This window comes from Leptodactylus fuscus, chromosome 2 (genome assembly GCF_031893055.1).
Source record: "Leptodactylus fuscus isolate aLepFus1 chromosome 2, aLepFus1.hap2, whole genome shotgun sequence".
NCBI classification, from domain to species: domain Eukaryota; kingdom Metazoa; phylum Chordata; class Amphibia; order Anura; family Leptodactylidae; genus Leptodactylus; species Leptodactylus fuscus.
Window position 1 is genome coordinate 211283572 of NC_134266.1, and position 19941 is coordinate 211303512.

A 19941-nucleotide genomic window follows, 5' to 3' on the forward strand; every position below is an offset into this window, starting at 1 on the left:
TGGCTAGCAACATTCTAAGTGTCTAGTTTTTGCTACTATGAAGGTCTGTGGCTTTTACTGTTACATATCAGTAAAGAGGTCTGTGGCCATACTGTGGCCATACTGTGGCCATACTGTTCACTATTAATCACAATGACTGGGTCATTTTAACCTGGCATATTCTTCACAAGTCTCCTATGATCATAACAAATGCATCTTTTTAAATATAATTTAATTTAACTAATCCCATTTTTGTGGTCCAGTTCATGAGACAGTCCTATTTGTAGGAGTTTGTCAATGTTATAGACATCTATGTCTGCTCTGGGGTTTGAGACTGTCACTGTTTTGCTGAGGACCTTGGCGGACACTACAATGAATGTATATGACAGCCATTACTATGGGGGCACTGCAGGTCTGCACCTCTAATGAGGCGAGGTGAGGCGATGGCCTCAGGTGGCACTTTCGGAGGGGGCGGCAGCCATGGTACTTTTTTTTTTTTTAACCTAAACCTCAAAGTTCCTTTAACTCGAGTTAAAGGACCTTTGATGATGTCATCAAAGGTCCTTTAGCTGATGTGCAATTCGGCATCTATACAGGACTTAGATAGATGCCGAATTGCAAGTCAGCTAAAGAACCTTTGCTGAACCTTTAGTTCACTAGGCTATGAGCAGATTCTTTAGTGGGTGGAGCCACACAGGACACAGAAAGAGCAAGCTGCCAGGAATGGAGAATGAAGGAAGATAAGGAGGTGAGAAGATACATTAAACTGGGGTCAACTGGAGGAGAATGTTTAACTGTGGTAGTAGCTGGGACTCTGCTGCCTCTGGTTGCTCTCAGTTTAACAAAAAATCAATACAATAAAACAAACTTGTAACATCCAATACAGTGAATCATGCTAGTTGCACACTGTTTAGGAGCATGTGATATGTGACATATGACATATGAAAGTCATATAAAAATTAGTGATATATATATATATTATAAATGTCTTTCATATGTCACATGCTCCTAAAGAGTGTGCAACTAACATGATTCACTCTATTGGATGTTACAAGTTTGTTTTATTGTATTGATTTTTTGTTTTTAACATATTATTTTAGCTAGATCTGATGAAGATGTGGTGTTTTACACCAAAAACCTCGAAATGCATTATCTGTTCAATAAAAGCCACATTACTCATCATTCCATCTCCAATGGTTTATCAAGAGGGTGTGAGCGCCCACTAGGAATCACCTTTTATGTAGCTCCCACAGGATCCTACTATTCCAGTTCTTTGAACAGCTCTTGCCCTTAGTGGCAGCTGTAATCCGGAGTGGGGAGACCTACCTATCAGGCCAAGCAGCCTTGAAACTTTGCTCCATAGGACCGCAAGAGTCCAGGGCAGCGGCTGGTACTTTTGAGGAAAAGTTACTAAGCCCACCCCCCAAACATCTGGGCAATCTCTCAATCCTAAGGAAGAGCAGACACCCTTCTACTTTTCTCCTCACATAACTGAGGGTGACTGTAGGAGCATTATACTTTGTGGGGGCACATGGAAAAATGGAGTCAGCGTAGAAGTGGGTGGAGCTAAATTTGCTGCGGCGCACATAGCCCTCTAGAACCATTTAAATTTCTCATGTAGTCCAAACTAGCGGCCCTATTCTGCACTAGTTTGGACCTCTGCGTCTGAGCGCAGGCAGCGTCTTTTGCCAGGTGAAGAGGAGGTGGTGCTGGAGCAGCAAGCGATCACAAGGTAGGTAAGTAAATACTTTTTATTTAACAGGCCACTACCTGCTGGAGTATCTCTCAATAGGTTGCGGCCTATTTACCTTCCTCCCCGGGCCTGCTCATGGCCGCCCCCATGCCCGCGCTGTGGAGCATAATAGTGGTTGCAGGGGGCCGCTGTGGGACATAATAAATATATATATATATATATATATATATATATATGTGGGGTTTGAGTGCGTGGACAAGTGAGGAGTCAAAGATGTCTGTGTTGCAAACTTTACAGAGTCAAATCACAGCTGGAAGAAGTGTGGTCATGGCGGTCCTAAGGGAAGACGTCTTGAACTGAGGGAGCCTAGAAATGTGGGAAAACGTCTCCTGTAAGTAACAAAATATTACTGGACTGTATTCACTGTAATGTTACCGCTAGCACACACACCCCTGCTGACTGATGCAGACGATCAAAAGAATAACGATATCGCGAAGCAACCCCTGCCCCCATTCCTCTGAAACACCCCCCTATTCCCCGGTCTTCAGTGTGAGGAGCAGGGAGGGCGTCTTTTGATCGTCTGCCTCAGGCAGCAGAGGGGCTAGGTTCACCACTGTGGCCGGCACCAGTTTGAGGGGCCGTTTCTGTTCATTGCAAAGATGTTCAGTAGCTGGGGGGAAAGAAGAGAAAATATTGATCTTCTGGTAGTTCTTAAACAAACACTTTTTTCCTTTCCAGAACTTGTGTACTACTTTACATCTATAATTTTACACTTTACCCTTTGCTGATTTCACAAGTTGTAAGAAGTACTAATCCACTCACATTAATGATCTTGCAGAATTCAATCTAATAACCAAATCACTTGAATATTTCTGCCAACACAGACTCAGATTAGGATTGGGTTGATTATACACTTGCAGGCTCTTGAATGATAAAATTCTGCCACATCATACTCGCTATTATTACAATTTTTGTGGGCTCACATTCAGATCTTTTAAAGAGGACGTTGAGAGTCCCATGGCAGCTATTTACATACTGTATATGCCTTGATTCTATGTAACTGAAGTAGGAAATAACAGAAGCTCAACCAAGTTAGGCAGGTTCGTCTTATCTCTGTCTTAAAACACAGGATTTTCTCTAAATAAATAGCACTTTTCTTACACCCTTTGATATTTTTGTTCCATTCGGCACTCTGTAACTTACTGCAGCACTGTAAATAAATATTTATCAGTTACATTTTTAATACTTTTAGACGCAGAGCATCCTTTAAGGAGCCCTATTTCTCTGTTTTTATCAAAGGCACAGCGCAGTGTTATGTAGAATATTTCATTACTCGTACTTGTAATCGTTGGGAAAGATATTTATTTAAAGATAAGCATTTGCATTGCAAAAGTTATATTCAAGATTAGTTAATATATCATAATGGCAGAAGTAGCGTTCCAAGATCTGCCAACACACTACAGCATTTGATATTCTTATATGCATCTGCTCAACTGCAAGATGTCCCTGGATATTATCTTAAAATGTTGCTAATTATACAACACATTTATCTGTCAAGTCATAACTCTACAAGGACAGTGCTTTGCATATTGTTTTGGAGGTTGATAAATAAATGATATATATGTCTCAGAAAGCGAAAGAGACAATTACCAGTTAAATCCTTTGTGTGCTTGGTTCAGGGGCTTGGTAAATAAAACTAATATAACAAATTGTATCAGTATTATTTCTTATACATTCTTTATTTCAGTTTTCAGCTTTGTTTTTTTCACGTAAATGCATTATATATGTATATTTACATATATATATATATATATATATATGTAAATTATACGTTTATTTGTATTATTTGTTTCTGTATTATTGTATTATATATATATATATATATATATATATATATATATATATTTTATTTATATAGCACCAACATATTCCACAACACTGTACAATTGGTAGGGTTCAAGTACAGACAAAAAAAGATACATTACAAAGAAATAGTTACTTCACACAATTGGTCTTAGGGCCCTGCTCATAAGAGTTTACAATCTATGAGGTAGAGGGGGTGACACAAGAGGTAGCAGGGGCGGCGTCGGAGGTAGAATTGCTTATACTGGGGTCAGACAATTTTGTAACAGAGTTTACTGTCATTACACAAACATAAAACTGTATGAACCGTCACCAGTTGTATCCTTTAACATGCAGATTGTGCCTGGATATATAAAGTTAGCCTGAAACGGCATCATATCATGTGGGGAAATGTGGGAGCTGGAACAGAGGAGGGTTTGTTTTAGGGATTCTAGTTATGGTATGGAAGGGTTTACATTAGGAATTGTGACAGGCCTGTCTGAAAAGATGCGTCTTCAGTTTGTGCTTGAAGCTGTAGAAATTGGGAGTTAATCTGATTGTCCAGGATAGAGCATTCCAGAGAAGTGGTGCAGCTTGGGAGAAGTCTTGTATACGAGCGTGGGAAGTTCTGATAATAGAGGATGTAAGTGTTAGGTCATTGAGTGAATGGAGAGCATGGGTTGGGTGGTAGACAGAGATGAGGGAGGAAATGTAGGGAGGTGCAGCATTATGGAGAGCCTTGTGGATGAGAGTGATACGTTTATATTGCATTTTGTAATGAATAGGCAGCCAATGTAGCGACTGGCACAGACCAGAGGCATCGCTGTAGTGTCTAGACTGATAGATGAGCCTGGCCGCTGCATTCAGAATAGATTGCAGAGAGTAGAGTTTAGTAAGGGGAAAACCGATTAGTAATGAGTTACAGTAGTCAAGGTGAGAATGAATCAGAGAGACAATAAGTGTCTTTAATGTATCTCTGGTAAGGAAAGGGCGTATTCTGGAGATGTTTTTGAGGTGGAGGTGACTTGAACGTGCGAGTGATTCAATATGGGGGTGAAGGAAAGGTCTGAGTCAAACATAACCCTGAGGCAGTGGGCCTGCTGCCTAGGAGTTATAGTAAGGCCTGAGACTGCAATGGATACAACAGGGACTGATCTATTAGATGGTGGAAACAGTAGTAGTTCAATCTTTGAGAAATTCAGTTTCAGATAGAGCGAAGACATGATATTTGAGACAGCAGAAAGACAGTCACTGGTGTTCTGTATTAGTGCAGGGGTGAGTCATGGGAAGATGTGTATAATTGGGTGTCATCAGCATAAAGATGGTACCGGAAGCCAAATCTGGTGATGATTTGTCCAATGGGGGCTGTGTAGAGAGAAAAGAGCAGGGGGCCTAGGACCATGCCCAGGGGAACCCTAACAGCAAGGGGAAGTGGGGGAAAAACAGAGCATGCAAATGGTCAGAGAATCTACAAAAAAATTCTTCTTCACATGCCCAGAGGAGGTTAGCCATATCTCTTCCTCTTCACAAATCTATATTTGGCTGTGAAATAAACTTTCTACCATTGCTTTGTCTGGAAATGTAAAACAAGTCCTTTGGCCTCTCTGTTGTTTTGCAGAGAAAAAATGGAAATAAGAAAGTAAACACCTATTATGTTCTCAACATTTTTCTACTGGTCTGCTTAGACTGATATACACCGTAGCTAACTTTTTTTTCTATTTGCTATTTGCTTTTTCATCTCTTCAAAGGTTTTGGATACCTTGACACAAAATAAAATATTAAATATATTTTATGAAATAATGCATATGTGAAAATTGTTTCTATGAAACCTTTCCAAATATTTTTTCTTCTGTAGTTTGAATGTATTTCAATACACTGCAGGCTGCTTTATTCCTTTCTGTGGCTCACAGAAGGAGAGGGGAGGGCAAGGATCAGAGATTAACTTGTGTCTCTGGTTAGGCAAACAAGTTACTGTAAGTGGAGGAGGTCGGGTAAGAGCTGAGCTCATGACAAATGAATACAGAGAAGAAAGCACGTATGTAAGGGAATTGCTAAGACAGCAATTCCCAGAACTGTTAAACCCTGGGAGGGGCACAAGGGACAGTGAGCCCTAAGCTGAAGCCCCCCGCTTTCCCTTCCTATTGCCAGACCCTATCCTAGGTAATAGGCGACAACCACGAGGACAGTCCCTCCCTGAGTATGTGAAACACAAAACGCAGACAAGACGAACAACAACAAAGGGAGGTCAGCTAGCCAGGGTTCGGTAACAGGAGAGCGATGCAGTGCCAAATTGGAGTCAAGAGAATAGTCAATGAGAAAAGCCAAAGGTCAAGTATAATAGTATAAGCAAAACAGGGACAGTAAGAGCAGGTATGCGCACGGCAATAACAAGCACTGGTGTGAATGGGAACCAAGGCTAAATAGGGAGGAAGAACCCGCCCATGGAGTTCACAGAAAGGCAGCTGTCAATCACAGGGCAAGGCCAGATTAACCACTTAATGGACAGAGGCAACATAGGCAGAAGACGGGTGTGGTTCAAATGCAATCACAGAACTAGAGCTGAGTTCACACAGTGCGACTAAAAACTTTAAGCAGATTATCAAACTGCACACGCCTCCTGCGCCGCAGCACACGAGCAGAGGGTGGCGCAGAGGCCCGAACAGGCAGAGATGTTACAACGTAGTCTACATGTAGAAAAAGTTATATGCATAAAAAGGCAAGTTTATTGACACCAAACAGGTTAGTGCAACATTTTTCTACTGGAACTACTTTGGCAGCACCATCATTTTCTTTTTAATTAAGATTTCACATCCAAAGAATTAAAGTATTATATAATGTATCTTTTTTACGCCAGATATTAAGAATTTTAAACTTGATCAAATCTTTCATCAACCATAAGCAGGAAACAAATACATTTGTAATATTGGTCACCAGCAGCTATGTATTCTGTTCTATATGAAAAAAAAGTTAGAGATTGCGCTCACTGGACAGCATTATAGAAATAAATGATGCTTGTTACATGGGAGGCTCAGATTATAGAGTTGTGCTAGTAACACAATTCAAATGTCAGCAACGTGTTTTTAGGGTTTTACATACCCCTTTCTCAAATTCTCTGTAAAGTTGAAAAAGAGGTCTGTGAACGATGATATCTGTTGTTTTAAGAGTCACACTGATAAAGTTCATATACACCAATGTCATCTTCCTGAATATAAAATCCATCAGTGGTCAGAGCCTGCAAAATGCCCTCTGCTGGGTTTAACCATACCCTCACTCCTGTTCTATGTAGCTGTTAATGAAGGGTTAAACATTAGTATTATGAGAAAGAACATTTGCTTTTTCTTATTCGTCTCTCAAACAAGCTAACTTGATGATTCAGAGACCCTGGTTTTGTTTATAGTTAGACTTTGTACCTGGTACATGTATTGTGTTGTCTTAACAGTAAAATGATATAAAAAGCTGGACCCTGTTACAATAAATTGGGACATTTATACATACCTTCATACTTTGTGAATGCCTCTGTTCCCTGAGAATACAATGTTAGGTCACAGAAGGTATTCAGCAGAGTTTGGTCTGAACACCAAATTGCTAGAACAGAAATTGGTGCCATATACTCGAGAAAAGTCAGAACCCAGCTTTCCTGCATGTCCGACTTTGTGTCCAGCTAAAAAAAACGGTTTCGCCATGGACAGGCAGAAGACACTCACGGGTAGTCACTTTGCAATCCCATTCAAGTGAATGGGTTTGAAAACTGACTGCCGGGTTTCCATTTGCTGCCCAGTTTCTCATGGCAGAAGACGGAAACCGTCCGGATTAGCTAAAGTGAAAACCGGATGCAGATGTAAACCCACCCTTACAGCAAGGGGGATTTTCCTTGGCAAACTGATGTTTTATGTATAGAGGTTCTGCAGAAAAAAAAAAAATATTCTGCAGAATCTGCTAAATATTACTTAATAGTCAAGAAAGTATCTTGTCCTACCGCAAAAATGTTTCACTGGGTATTCTGCAGTGGGTTAGTTATTGAGGCCCCCACCCTCTCTTGAGGCCCCCATCAGCTCTCACATAAGCTCTGCCCAACAAGTTTTCTATACATAGCTAGGAGCTTATAATACATTGAGGGCTCTGATATATTGTATTCTACCACAGGCAGTAGAACAAATGCATTGCTTGCAACCACATAGACAACTTTGTAGTCAGACTGACAGGATGGGCATTCAGCAGAAACAGAAGAGTTTGCAGGAGTTTTCTGTCCTGAGCAAGGTCTACCCCCCCCCCCCCAAGCATCTATTTCCTGCCCTCTGCCCATCTAGTGGTCTGATTTTTATCCTTTTCTCTGGCTGCTTTACATTATTCTATGCTTCTCTCAATGTTTTCTTTATCTTATCTGCTTTCCACCAGTTCAACTACTAAAGGCCCACTTCTGCTGTTGTACCGAAATGGGACAGGAGGGGAAATATGCCCACATCTTCTTCAGATGGCCTGTATGTTTAGACCAGCTATCTGCAAAAAGGTAAGTGTGTGTAATATGTGTATAATGTGCATATATGTAGTTTAATGGGTGTATAATGTATATTGTATGTGTGTAATATGCTTATGTATGTAATAAATATCTATATGTATGTACGGTGTGTGTCACAGTGTGTTTTGTATATGTGTTTGTGTACATTTGTGCATACTATATGAGTGTGTTCCTCTCTATAGCCTGTATCGCTTCCATAAGATCCTGTATACACTACATCTACAGCAGTATAAAGTAGTATCATAGGGCTTGACTGTACTTTCTTTTCATATATTTCAATTTAAAACTGACAATTTGATAAGCAGCAAGAAGAACAAATTAGTTTATGCTTAATTCAACACCTCAAGTAAATCAGTGACAGCTGCTCTAAGTAGCAATCAGGCAGAATTAAAAATATAATTGCACAATTTTCACCTTCACAGTAAATTTTATTGCTCTGCAGCTCCTAAACCACCGTAATATAATCTTTAAAGGTAAATCTTAATATACCAATAAAGTTAGCACACAAAATGAAAGGGTGGACTTTAGCTGGTATACCAAGCATTTTTTATTCATGAACATGTGACCGGAAATGCACCATTGTGGCGCTGCAGGTAGACCGAGATGTCAGTTTCCTATCCCTCGCTGTGCCATGTGAAAGGAGAAATGAAGAAGATAAAAAACACTTTAATGGGAAATCAGTTTAGTCACTATTACTTATTTACAAGAATTGCTTGAAGTGCTGGCCCCCTGCTTCGATGCAAGCATTGCAACGCTTGGAGATAGATTGACACACCTGCTCACAGACTCCTGGCATGGCCCTCACCGCGACGAACGCAGCCTGGATGAAGTTCACGAGCTCTTCGTGGGTTGGCACAAGCATTGTGTACACAACGGACTTGACATGTTCTCACAAGAAAAAAAAAAGTGGGGTCAAATCTGGCGAGCGAGGGGACAACAGCACAAGTCCACCGCATCCAATCCACCGATCCGGCCATCGATTGTTGATGTGTTCAATGATGATGCGGCAAAAATGGGGAGGTGCCCCATCCTGCTGGAGCCACATCCTTGCCCTGATGTTCAAAGGCACGTCTTCAAGCAACACCAGCAAATCATACTGCAGAAATGCCTGATAGTTGTTGGCATTGAGTCTCGGTGGAAGGAAAAAGGGTCCTAAGATGTTGTTTCCCAGAATTCCTGCCTGTGATTAAACTGATTTCCCATTAAAGCGCTTTCTCTTCTTTGTTTCTCCTTTCACATGGCGCAGTGACGGATAGGAAACCAACATCTCGGCCTACCCACAATGGTGCATTTTCGGTCACATGTTCATTAATAAAAACCGCTTCATATACCGACTAAAGTCCACCGTTTCATCTTGTGTACTTGCTTTCCAGACACCCTGTATATGTATAAATATATATATATATATATATATATATATATATACACACACACACACACATATATTTGTATGTGTGTGTGTGTCTATCTATATACACTATTTTTACAGTATATTGCATGAATTTTACTATTGTGTTGTGAATAGAATTGTTTGTTAAAGTGTACCAAAACTTTTAATAACTTTTGCTTTTCTGGAAACATTTGTCTCATTAATAAATCTTGCACTCTATTTATGAATTTTGGTTGCTTTCTGATAAATCCTATACCGAATCCACTTTCTGTCTATTTGTCTATTGCCAGTAGAGATTTATAAACCACTTCTCCCTGGAATACAGTAGGCCGGCTCTTGTATAATGCAGGGAAGCTGAGTCTTGGGAGTTACTTTAACATTTATATTTTGGGCATCACCACTTTCTATATGAAGCCACCAGAAACATTGTTCTAAGATTCATAGTGCCTAAGATAACTGTTTGAAGTGACATCCCAGTCTCAGCTTCACTGCATTGTACTAAAGCAAGTGAGAGGTGTACAGATTTCTGCTGACAATAGTGAAACAGAAAGAAAGTGGATTTCCATGCAGGATTCCAAATTCCTAAAGTGTATTACAATAATTACTGACACAAATGCTTTGGTATATTTTATCGTGGTAAATATTGAACTATTCACCCTACAGTACCTGAATCTTTGTTCATCCCATTTTTCCCTTCTCTCCAAATCCTGCTGTTGTCTTCTTTCTTCTAGTTTTTCAGCCTAATATAAGCAAAAAGAAAAAAAATAAAATGCATTGCCTCGAACAATGTACATTTAAAGAGAACTTTTCCACCACCTCCACCAACTCTAGCTCTCTGCGTCCTTTTATAGGCACCTCTCTAGGGATTCTTTTGCATTTGGAATTTTTCTCTAGTAACCCCCATTCCCAAGCAATCAGTACAGTTAGTTTTGGGATTTTATATGCTAATTAGGCTCTGCATTGTCAAGTGGGTGGTCTTGGGTGAGAGCAGATAGGGTGGTGTGATTCAAAGCTCAAAGAAAAAGCTGACAGTGTCAGAGTTTAGACTCACACCCCTTGCTTCCTCTGGCCCAAGGACACCTACAGCAGTAGCCAAATTAGCATATCAGATGACGACTGCAACTGCACTGATTGCTCACATACAGTAGGGGCTAGAGAAAAAAAATTCCACTGTGCCAGAATCACTTAAAGGATGCAAACCTGGAGTCGTTCGGAAGTGAAAGTTCCCCTTGAATACATATTGTACTATTCTAATTATACAGGAAGCCAAAATGAGTATTAATAGACATGTCCCTGAATATATGAAATGTTTCAAATGTAAGCTCAAGTAGAAATCTACCAAATAAAATTATCAAAATAGTATTTACTGTGCCTGAGCCATACATCCCCCTGTGTACATTGTATTAAGAAATGCAATCTAGTTATATGGCATTTTACTCCAGGTGTCCTGTGATGCAAAATAATGTAAAGACTACGGTAAAATACATTAAAAGCTGCAGGTGGAAATTTTTATATTTGGTAGAGCAGTCACTTGGAAAAAATACAATTTGCTATTGAAAAACATAACCAGTGTACCAAATATCAACTTACAAAAGAATTTCAGTATGAAATTATAAATGCAAAGGGACACATTGTCACTTTTTCATTACATTTGTATCATCAGTACTTTAGAAGCTCTGACATACGGTGTTTCAGAAATTTTGATAGTCAGCAATTAACACAGCAGTATATAAACCACAATAAAATGAGTGGATAATATTACATTATTCAGCATTATAGCAGTGATTTGTATTTTGTGAAGAACCCAGAAGTATTGTATACTACATTTTTTGTGTCCTTAAAAAAATGGACAGAAATGGATTATTTTTGTATACTGGTCTATATGTAATTGATGACCATCCCTTTTATTTACATCCATTAAACAGATCTACTAAACTTAGTAGTTAGATGATCTAATTACATTTGTCATGAACTTTAAGTCAGATACTTTAGCTTACTTGTAGAGTCAGAATTTTTAAATATTTGCAAATGAGTCTTTAAAGGAAGTCTATCGTCCACCCAACCACTGTAACCCTTTGCTATGGTACTGTACAGATTATGAATACAAGTCCAACCTTAGCTATGAAATGTTGATGAGCCCCTGGGATTTGCATAAAAAACAGCTTTAACCAATATGTAAATCAGGTTCATGGAGCACAGGGGGCATTGTCTTCAATCCTAAAGCACAGCTGCATCATCACTAAACACACTTATCCAGTCTTCTTGGTTGGTCTCCTTGGTAATGGAAGTGTCAGGATCTGAGTTGTTTATAAGATGGTTGTGTGTTTTTGGTGGTGTTCGTCCGGGAATTTGAGCCGGTGTCCTGTAGTTCTTTGGTCAGTTCTCTTGCCACTGAGCTGTTGGCATAGTGGTTGGGTATCAGCCACAGTGTTTACTTGAGCTTGCTTTGTGTCTCGGTGGATGCGAGCTTCAGGTGTGTACAATTGTCATCAACCTATCAGGTCTTTCTGGGGTCTGTAAAAGGCTGACTGCTGGTTTCAGTCCTTGCCGGTTTTCGTGGTTACCAGCTAGGATTCTTGGCCCAGTCTTGAAGGAGAGTTTAGCTGAAGTTGTATTGTTTCTGGAGCTGAATTGGAAGTGGTATGAGTTTTGTTCTGAGTGAGAGTCTGCTTTTCCCTCATACATTCCTACTCAACCCCTGTCCTGTATTTCCGGCTGCCTGTCACTGTTTTGGTATTGGTGAGTTTCTGTTTTGGGTTTCAGGTTTGTTATGCCCTTGTCCTGTGATACCCTTTCCTCACTACTCCATTCTTCCTCTCCTCATTTCCTGTTGGGTGTTTTTTGGTTGTGCTGCATGTTAGTTCTCCAGCACGTCCCATCCTAGTTGTTACTGTTTGCAGCTGCACTAATCCTTTCGCTAGGGGTGACCACCTCTAGTTTCCCAGTCCCTAGCCTTTTCAGCTCTCATCCATCCTGTCTGTTAGGTACTCATGTTTAGAGAGCCAGTAGTTATTAGGGCCGAGCTTAGCAGACCAACACCCTCAGGCAGGGCTTAGTCAGCCATCGTAGCGTTAGGGACAGCTTTCCTTCCCTGTTTCCCTAGTAGTGCTATCACCATTCAATACCATTGTTGTCGGGCATGGACAAAACCGTGACAGGAAGATCCGCATCATCCAGCCTTATGTCAATAAGCGCTGCCGAAATCCCATGAATCCACAGTAGGCTTCTGAAGTCCAGGTGCATATACAAGTGTACTGCATATATGCTGCCTTCAAGTTCTTCAAGTGGAACTTGCAGGCGGTGTATGTGCAGTACACTCGGACGTGTCATGGGCTATAGAAATGTACTGTCGTGTGCAGGATGTCGCCAGAGGCTCATCAACATTTCAACGACACAAATGTACATTTATTCATAGTCTGTGCAGTACTATAGCAATGGTTTACAGTGGCTCTAAAGATCCCTTTAAGGTTGAAGAATCAATGTAAGGGCAAATAATCTTTATATGCCTTACCAAGATCCAAGAGTCTCAATAGAAAGAAAAAAAAACCAAAAAACTACTTTTGGTTGTTTGCTTGCATACATAATAAATTGCTATAACAAAAGAATGTTTTAAGGGCAAGAAATCAAATGTCTCTTTTCTAGCTTGCATCGGAAAGAAATGAAAGTCATAATTCTATTGATTGCATTTTTTTGGCTTCAGTAGTTACGAATGTCCCCAATGAATCACATAGAACTCTTAGTACCCTTATACACAAATTCTTCTATTGACAGACTGCCAGACACCTTTGCATAGAAAACAAAACAGATTAGAGTTCTGTACCTTCTTTCTCTGCATGTCTTTCATCTTCTGTATCTTGGCCTCTTCTTCCTCCTTTTGCTTTCTTTTGTATTCTTCTCTCTTTTGCTATACAAAAACCTCATATTTAGTGGTCATTAAACAGTAATGAAATCAGCTTCAAGTAAATAAACAAGGCATCTGTTGAATAGTAAGGGTATATTCACACAGTGGAAATTGAAGAAGAATTTGAGGCAGACTTCCACTTAAAATTCCTCTTCCATTTTTACCCCTCCAGTTTTCACTCACTATTTAGCCCCAGTTGAATGAGGATAGTCAGCAGAGTGGCTTTCAGCGGACTCTATGGCTGAATCAGGGTTCGTCCACACTTGCGCCCGTGTCCGGTTTGTGCATTCCACCGGGTTTCTGTCTTCATCCCTGACGAAACTGGACAGGGGATGGAAACCCAGCGGTGAGCTCTAAAACCCATTCATTTGTATAGGTTTGTAAAGGTGACCGCTGGTGTCCATCTGCTGCCATCCATGGGGAAACCGTTTTTTTTAGCCGGACACAAAGTCCTGCATGTCTGACTTTGTGTCCGGCTAAAAAAAAACGTTTCCTCGCGGAAAGGCAGCAGGCAGACACTGGTGGTCACCTTTACATACCCATTCAAGTAAATGGGTTTTAAAGCTGACCGCCAGGTTTCCGTTTCTTGTCCAGTTTCAACAGGGCTGAAGATGAAAACCGGGCGGAATGCACACACCGATCACCGAGCGCAAGTCTGAGCGAACCCTTAGGGGCAGTTCACACGGAGTAAACTGGCATGCAATCTGGCACATATACGCGTGTCATAGTTTTCACGCTCAAAAAAGATCCCATTGATTTCAATGGGGGTTAGGATCGTATACGGCACGTAAAATTACAAAATTACGGGTGCAAAATTACGCACCATATACGATCATAAACCCCATTGAAATCAATACACATATACGCGCATATACGTGCCAGATTGCACGCCAGTTTACTCCGTGTGAATTCAGCCTTAGCCGCCAAATCCTGCTTCAGTCTCTGCTATTGAAAACAATAGGAGGCAGTATCAGTGCGGAATCTGCCTTAATGCCATCACAAAATTCTAACTTGTCAATGGATCCTAAGTCTGTATTTATACATGCCCACAGGACTGGATCGATCTGCACTACATTTGACAAAGATAAATCAGGAGCTTCTGTAGGTTTTAGACAACTTTTAGCTCTCTAGATCCTTCTGTTCTTGACATATTCACAGGTCCTTCATGTTTATCCTATTTACTATACATACAGTTTTAGACCACACTTCCATAACAACCCGAAAGTTTTTCTTTTACACCCGGTTTCCACAGTTTTCATAACAATCCAACAACATTCACAAACCCAAATATGGTACCACTGGCTTCCACAAGGACTTCATATCACATCAGATGACCTATATTAGCCAATAAAAGCTTACAGGTCCTTCATTCTTAACCTCAATGACTTTCACACATTTTCAGACCAGGTTTCCATAAGAACAACTTAGCCATTTTTGGTTTAGACCAGTTTTCCATAAGGACACAGACATTTTATAAGATTTTTTGTTTCATATTAGTAGAAGGCAAAGTTTTTAACCACACAGCCAAAAGAAAAAAAAACAGACCTGTGCATAGACGGGTAATTATACTAAAACACTATATATTTGAGCTCAGCATTCTTCTCACTCTTTTGCTACCTTCACACGTAATAGCATAGGAGGCATGACAAAGATGTATTGGGGTAAGTTCACACAGCTAGCCATGACGGGATGCTGATGCTGTGCATTGGCATTCCATCGCGACATCCCGCTTCTGGTTAAGCTCAGATCAATGGACCTAATCAGGAAGGAGTCTCAAGCTGTGCACGCCGTGGCTGACTCAGCAGAAGATAAGTGAAGATAAGGCATGTTGCATTTTTTTTTTTTTGCGATAGCTCGGAAAAAAAAATCGCTAGCAGAAAAAACTGCAAATGACTCCCATTTAAATAAATGGGAGGCATTCTTGCAGGCGGATTTTGAGGTAGATTCCATGTCAAAATTTGCCTGCAAAAAGCTCTGTGTGAACATACCCTTAGGTTAGGACTACACGGCAATTTCGGCAACATTTCCTGTTGTATGATCGCAGATCACCGTGTCACCTGTGACTCCTTTATCAATATACCGTATTTTTCGGACTATAAGACGCACTTTTTTCCCCCCAAATTTCGGAGGAAAATGAGGGTGCGTCTTATAGTCTGAATGTGGGATGGCCGCGCTACTGCCACCGCTGGTTTTCTTCAGCGGCAGTAGCGCGGCAATCCGCAGGCCCCGGCAGCTAAGACACTCCCCGGCATCTGCTGTAATAGACCGGCGGATGCCGGGGAGTGTCTTAGCTGCCGGGGCCTGCAGATTGCCGCGCTACTGCCACCGCTGGTTTTCTTCAGCGGCAGGAGTGTGACAATACTGCAGGCCCCGGCAGCTAAGACACTCCCCGGCATCCGCCGGTCTATTACAGCAGATGCCGGGGACTGTCTTAGCTGCCGGGGCCTGCGGATTGCCACGTTCCTGCCGCTGAAGAAAACCAGCGGTGGCATGCTGTAAATCCGCTCCTCCTAACTGACTGCCGCAGGTCCCGGCAGTCAGTTAGCCCCCCCCACCGGCCCCATACCTTCAGTGATGCAGGCCGGCTCCTGCACGGCGAGGTCGCAGGAGCCGGCCTGTTCCGATGACAGCCGGGAGCCTAATGAAGGCTCCCAGGCCTGTCATAGATATATATTACTATCGCGGCTGGTCTATGACCCTCCGCGATAGTAATGTATAGAATCTCCCATAGACGGCAATACACTTGTATTGCCGTCTATGGGACTCGCAATCAAATGATTGCAGGTTCAAGCCCCCTAGGCGGGGGATATTAAAATAGTAAAAAAAAAAATAAAAAAAAAACCACTTAAAAAAAATATAATAAAAAATAAAATAAATAAAAGTTCACCTCCTTTCCCTAGAATACATATAAAAGTATAACATTACTGTGAAACATATACATTAGGTATCCCTGTGTCTGAAAATGCCCGGTCTACACCTGGCCCCACAAAAAAAACGCCCTATACATCCCCGTACAGCTGCAGGGTCACCTGTCAATGTGGCCTTGCAGCTGTTCCAAAACTACAACTCCCATATTAAATATTTTACCATTTTTTGCCTGAAATTTTTTTTTCCCTATTTTTCTCCTCTAAAACCTGGGTGCGTCTTATAGTCCGAAAAATACGGTAAGTTAATGCAGTCGCATTGTACATTTGTGAAGGAGTCATAGCGAGACACATTGATCGTGACAGGAGCTGCAGCCAAAGTTGTCATGTAGACCTTGCCTTAATGGACTGATGCAGGAGCTACAGTATCCTTAACTATACAGTATGGAATAACATTGTATACCTGCTGTACAAAATCACCCTGATTTAGGTTTCATTTTAATAAAAGCAACCTATTTTTATGCAGTAGCAGCTCATGTGTTGGTGATGAAACCCCAGGCTGCATTTTCTCTCCTTTGTGATTACATGAATTCAGAATATTTACAACAAAGACTTTAAACCTTGCAGAAATGTAACATTACACTGTTAAATATAGACAAAGGAGATGTGACACTGGTAATAATCACTTGCATTATTACTCTTGCTGTTCAGTTGTGATTATACAATATATCACTGTAATACACAGATTTAATAAATGACTTGTTCATTAAAAGGAATGAAAAATATTTTCCCTAGCAAATAATTGTCCCCTGTGTCTTTTGTGTTTAGGATTTTAATGTATCAAATGTTCTGTTGTGTATTTCTGTATCATAATAAAGAAGCTTTCACATTTCTAATTGAATCAGCTAGTATTTATATATCAATCACTTTTCTTTATGAAAAGAGCATAAAACTCCAACTGGGTTTCCTTGACAAAATTTTCTGTAGGGTGCATTGTATTCTGAGCTTGTTAATATGGGGGGAACATGAAGGCATGCAATTTTTTTTGCACTCTTTGTCATAGCAATTGTAATAAAATTGCCTATAAACTGCAGGAACTGTTTGATAACAGACAGCAGTAGAACAATCTACCAAAATCCTACACAACGCTGGAGATAGTCTAAGGTTGCTGAAACAACTACACCAAAGCCCACAAAGCCAGTGTCGCACCTCCCATGAGGTGACCTGAAGCGACCGCTTCAGGCGGCGCTATGCCAGGGCCCCTTTGGGGCGGCATTTTTGCTTACCTAAGCCAGTCCAGGACAAGCTGTCCTGGACTGGCTTAGCGTCACCATCTCAGCAGCCCGGCACAGGAAGCGATCGGTGGATTGGGGAGGCCCTGTGGACGCAGCACTGCTCCAGCGGCCTCCCCTCACACTCAGGCAGAAAGCAGGTCCTCTCCCTGCCTGCTCTCTGCCTTCTAACGCCGCTCCGCCACGCCCCTTCGTCCCGGTGGGGGGGGAGGCAGCTTTATGTCGTCTGCCTCGGGCGGCAAAAAAGGTAGGTTCACTCCTGCACAAAGCCTGTTGGTCTTTGCAGAATCTGAGGTCCAAGTTATTGCCTCAGAAGCTTAGTGTAAGAAATAGATACCTCTACAATCTGAAATCAAAACCAGAATGCCCCGAAATGCATGTAATGAAGGACAAACCAGGAGGGTAGGAAATATAGTAAATGTATCTAGGCTGAGGTCAATCCAAGAGTTCATAGTCAAAGCCAAAATCAGAAGATATCCAGTAAACAAGCCAAAGCCAGTATAACACTAAAGCATGAACAGAGCACAAGAGCCGCACTAGCAAGTATTAAACTAATAGCAGGTACCTGGGGAATTGTGATTAAACTTTAAATATCCCTCCTTAGCTGCTGATTGGTTCAGTGTCACAGACTTCTGATTATCTACAGAGTCAGAGAAAGCTTCAAATGTCCATATAGCAACCTTAACGCAACAGGAGCAAGCAGCATTGCAGTGAGGAGAATACACACTAAGAATCCTACCAGCCATCTTTCTAATTCATAAGTCTTCATTCCAATACTGTGTGATAACAAAAGTGTCAAACATAGTTCTTATATTTAGTAATGGTGTAATATGTGGCCAAAAACTGCAGTACATACATTACACTACATTTATTATTTGTTTAAGACACTTTTGCTCATCCAAAATAAATAAATTGTCCAATAAAGGGGTGTGGCTTAATGAAAAGGATCCTGTTGTAAAATGCACCATGGTGTGCCACATATGTGGTTTAAAATTACACCAAGCAGTCTAAAGATATGCCAGATTTATCTTTGACTATCATCCACTGTGTTAAATCCTCTGCATTCTAACATGGTCTAGTCTCAGTTTACACTTTCTAACCATTAAATCGCATTAATAAATCTGCCCCGTTGACTTGTCCCATACGATAGTTCAGTTGGACCTGATAAACTGTCCTCCGTCACATCCATATTTAATAATAACCAGTCATGCAGATAATAAGAAACACAAACAAACCATTTTCTGATACTTGGACTGCGCTTGTATCTGTTGCTGCTGATGTCGTGCTTCTGATTCTGATATTTGTCCGCCTACAAAAGAACGAAGTTGAATAAGCGAACAAAATTAAAGAGTTGCTCAGGCAAAACATTTAAAATGAAAAATATTCAAACAGAAGAAGAGATGGGATCCTTGACTGCGTCTTGGTTTTTTTTTTTTACAATTAAAGTCGTCAAAGCGTAACACATAATTTATTATTTTCTTGATTGAAGCAACACTGGATTCACTTTTGAATATCACTTTACTGTTTACATACGATATATACAAAGAGTAATGGAGAAAACACAGATGTCTTCCCTTACCCGTTCTCTTGGCTGCATATGCCCAGATTTGAGAATCACGTGAAGCAGTTTTTCAAAACACAACATGGTTTCATGACAAGTTATGAGAAAGTGATGTGTTAACTATTCTATTTGTGTCTGTGTCTATGTGCAACCACCAGGGGCGGATCCAGGGCCCCGCGGCGCGGCCTGGACCTAACAAAATGGTCCGGGTCGGCATGTCCCGATTTCAACTCATCGGCGTCCTAAGGACACCGATGAGCTGAATACATAGGCGTTTAAAGCAGGAGCTGTCAGCTCCTGCTTTAACGCTGAGCTCCGGCATTTGTAGCCGCGATGTGATGATGTCACATTGTGCCTACAATATGTGTATGAGTGAGAGAGCGGAGAGAGCTGCAGGGGAGCGAGGGAAGGTGAGTGTGTTTTTTTTTGTGTGTTAAACATTTAGGTGGAAAATAATGTAGGGGGCCCATGAAACTGGGGGCAGATGAGGGGGGGGGGGAACGGCATGACACTGGGGCAGATGAAGGGGGAGAGAACAGTATGACTCTGGGGCAGATGAACGGAGGGAGAACGGCATGACACTGTGGCAGATGGAGGGGGGAGAACAGCATGACACTGGAGCAGATAGAGGGGGGGAGAACAGCATGACACTGGGGCAGATGGAGGGAGGAGAACAGCATGACACTGGGGCAGATGGAGGGGGGAGAACGGCATGACACTGAGGCAGATGGAAGGGGGAGAACGGCATGACACTGGGGCAGATGAAGGAGGGGAGAACAGCATGACACTGGGGCAGATGAAGGGGGGAGAACGACATGACACTGGGGCAGATGAAGGGGGAGAGAACAGCATGACTCTGGGGCAGATGAACGGAGGGAGAACGGCATGACACTGTGGCAGATG

General features: G+C 41.4%; 1 protein-coding gene across 2 annotated transcripts in view; it reads right to left on the bottom strand.

Annotated features, from left to right (window-relative positions):
* The window catches only part of EPSTI1 (epithelial stromal interaction 1), a 76616-nt gene that overhangs the window by 39731 nt on the left and 16944 nt on the right, over positions 1 to 19941 (bottom strand). For both annotated transcript variants that reach the window (XR_012715097.1, XM_075265472.1), the window contains exons 4-6: positions 18713 to 18786; positions 13241 to 13324; positions 10087 to 10160 (exon numbers count right to left, since the gene is read on the bottom strand). Coding sequence is in view for 1 of the 2 variants with exons in the window: in XM_075265472.1 (XP_075121573.1) it covers positions 10087 to 10160; positions 13241 to 13324; positions 18713 to 18786 (232 nt within the window). In the remaining variant the exon portion in view is untranslated. The remainder of the gene's footprint in view (positions 1 to 10086; positions 10161 to 13240; positions 13325 to 18712; positions 18787 to 19941) is intronic.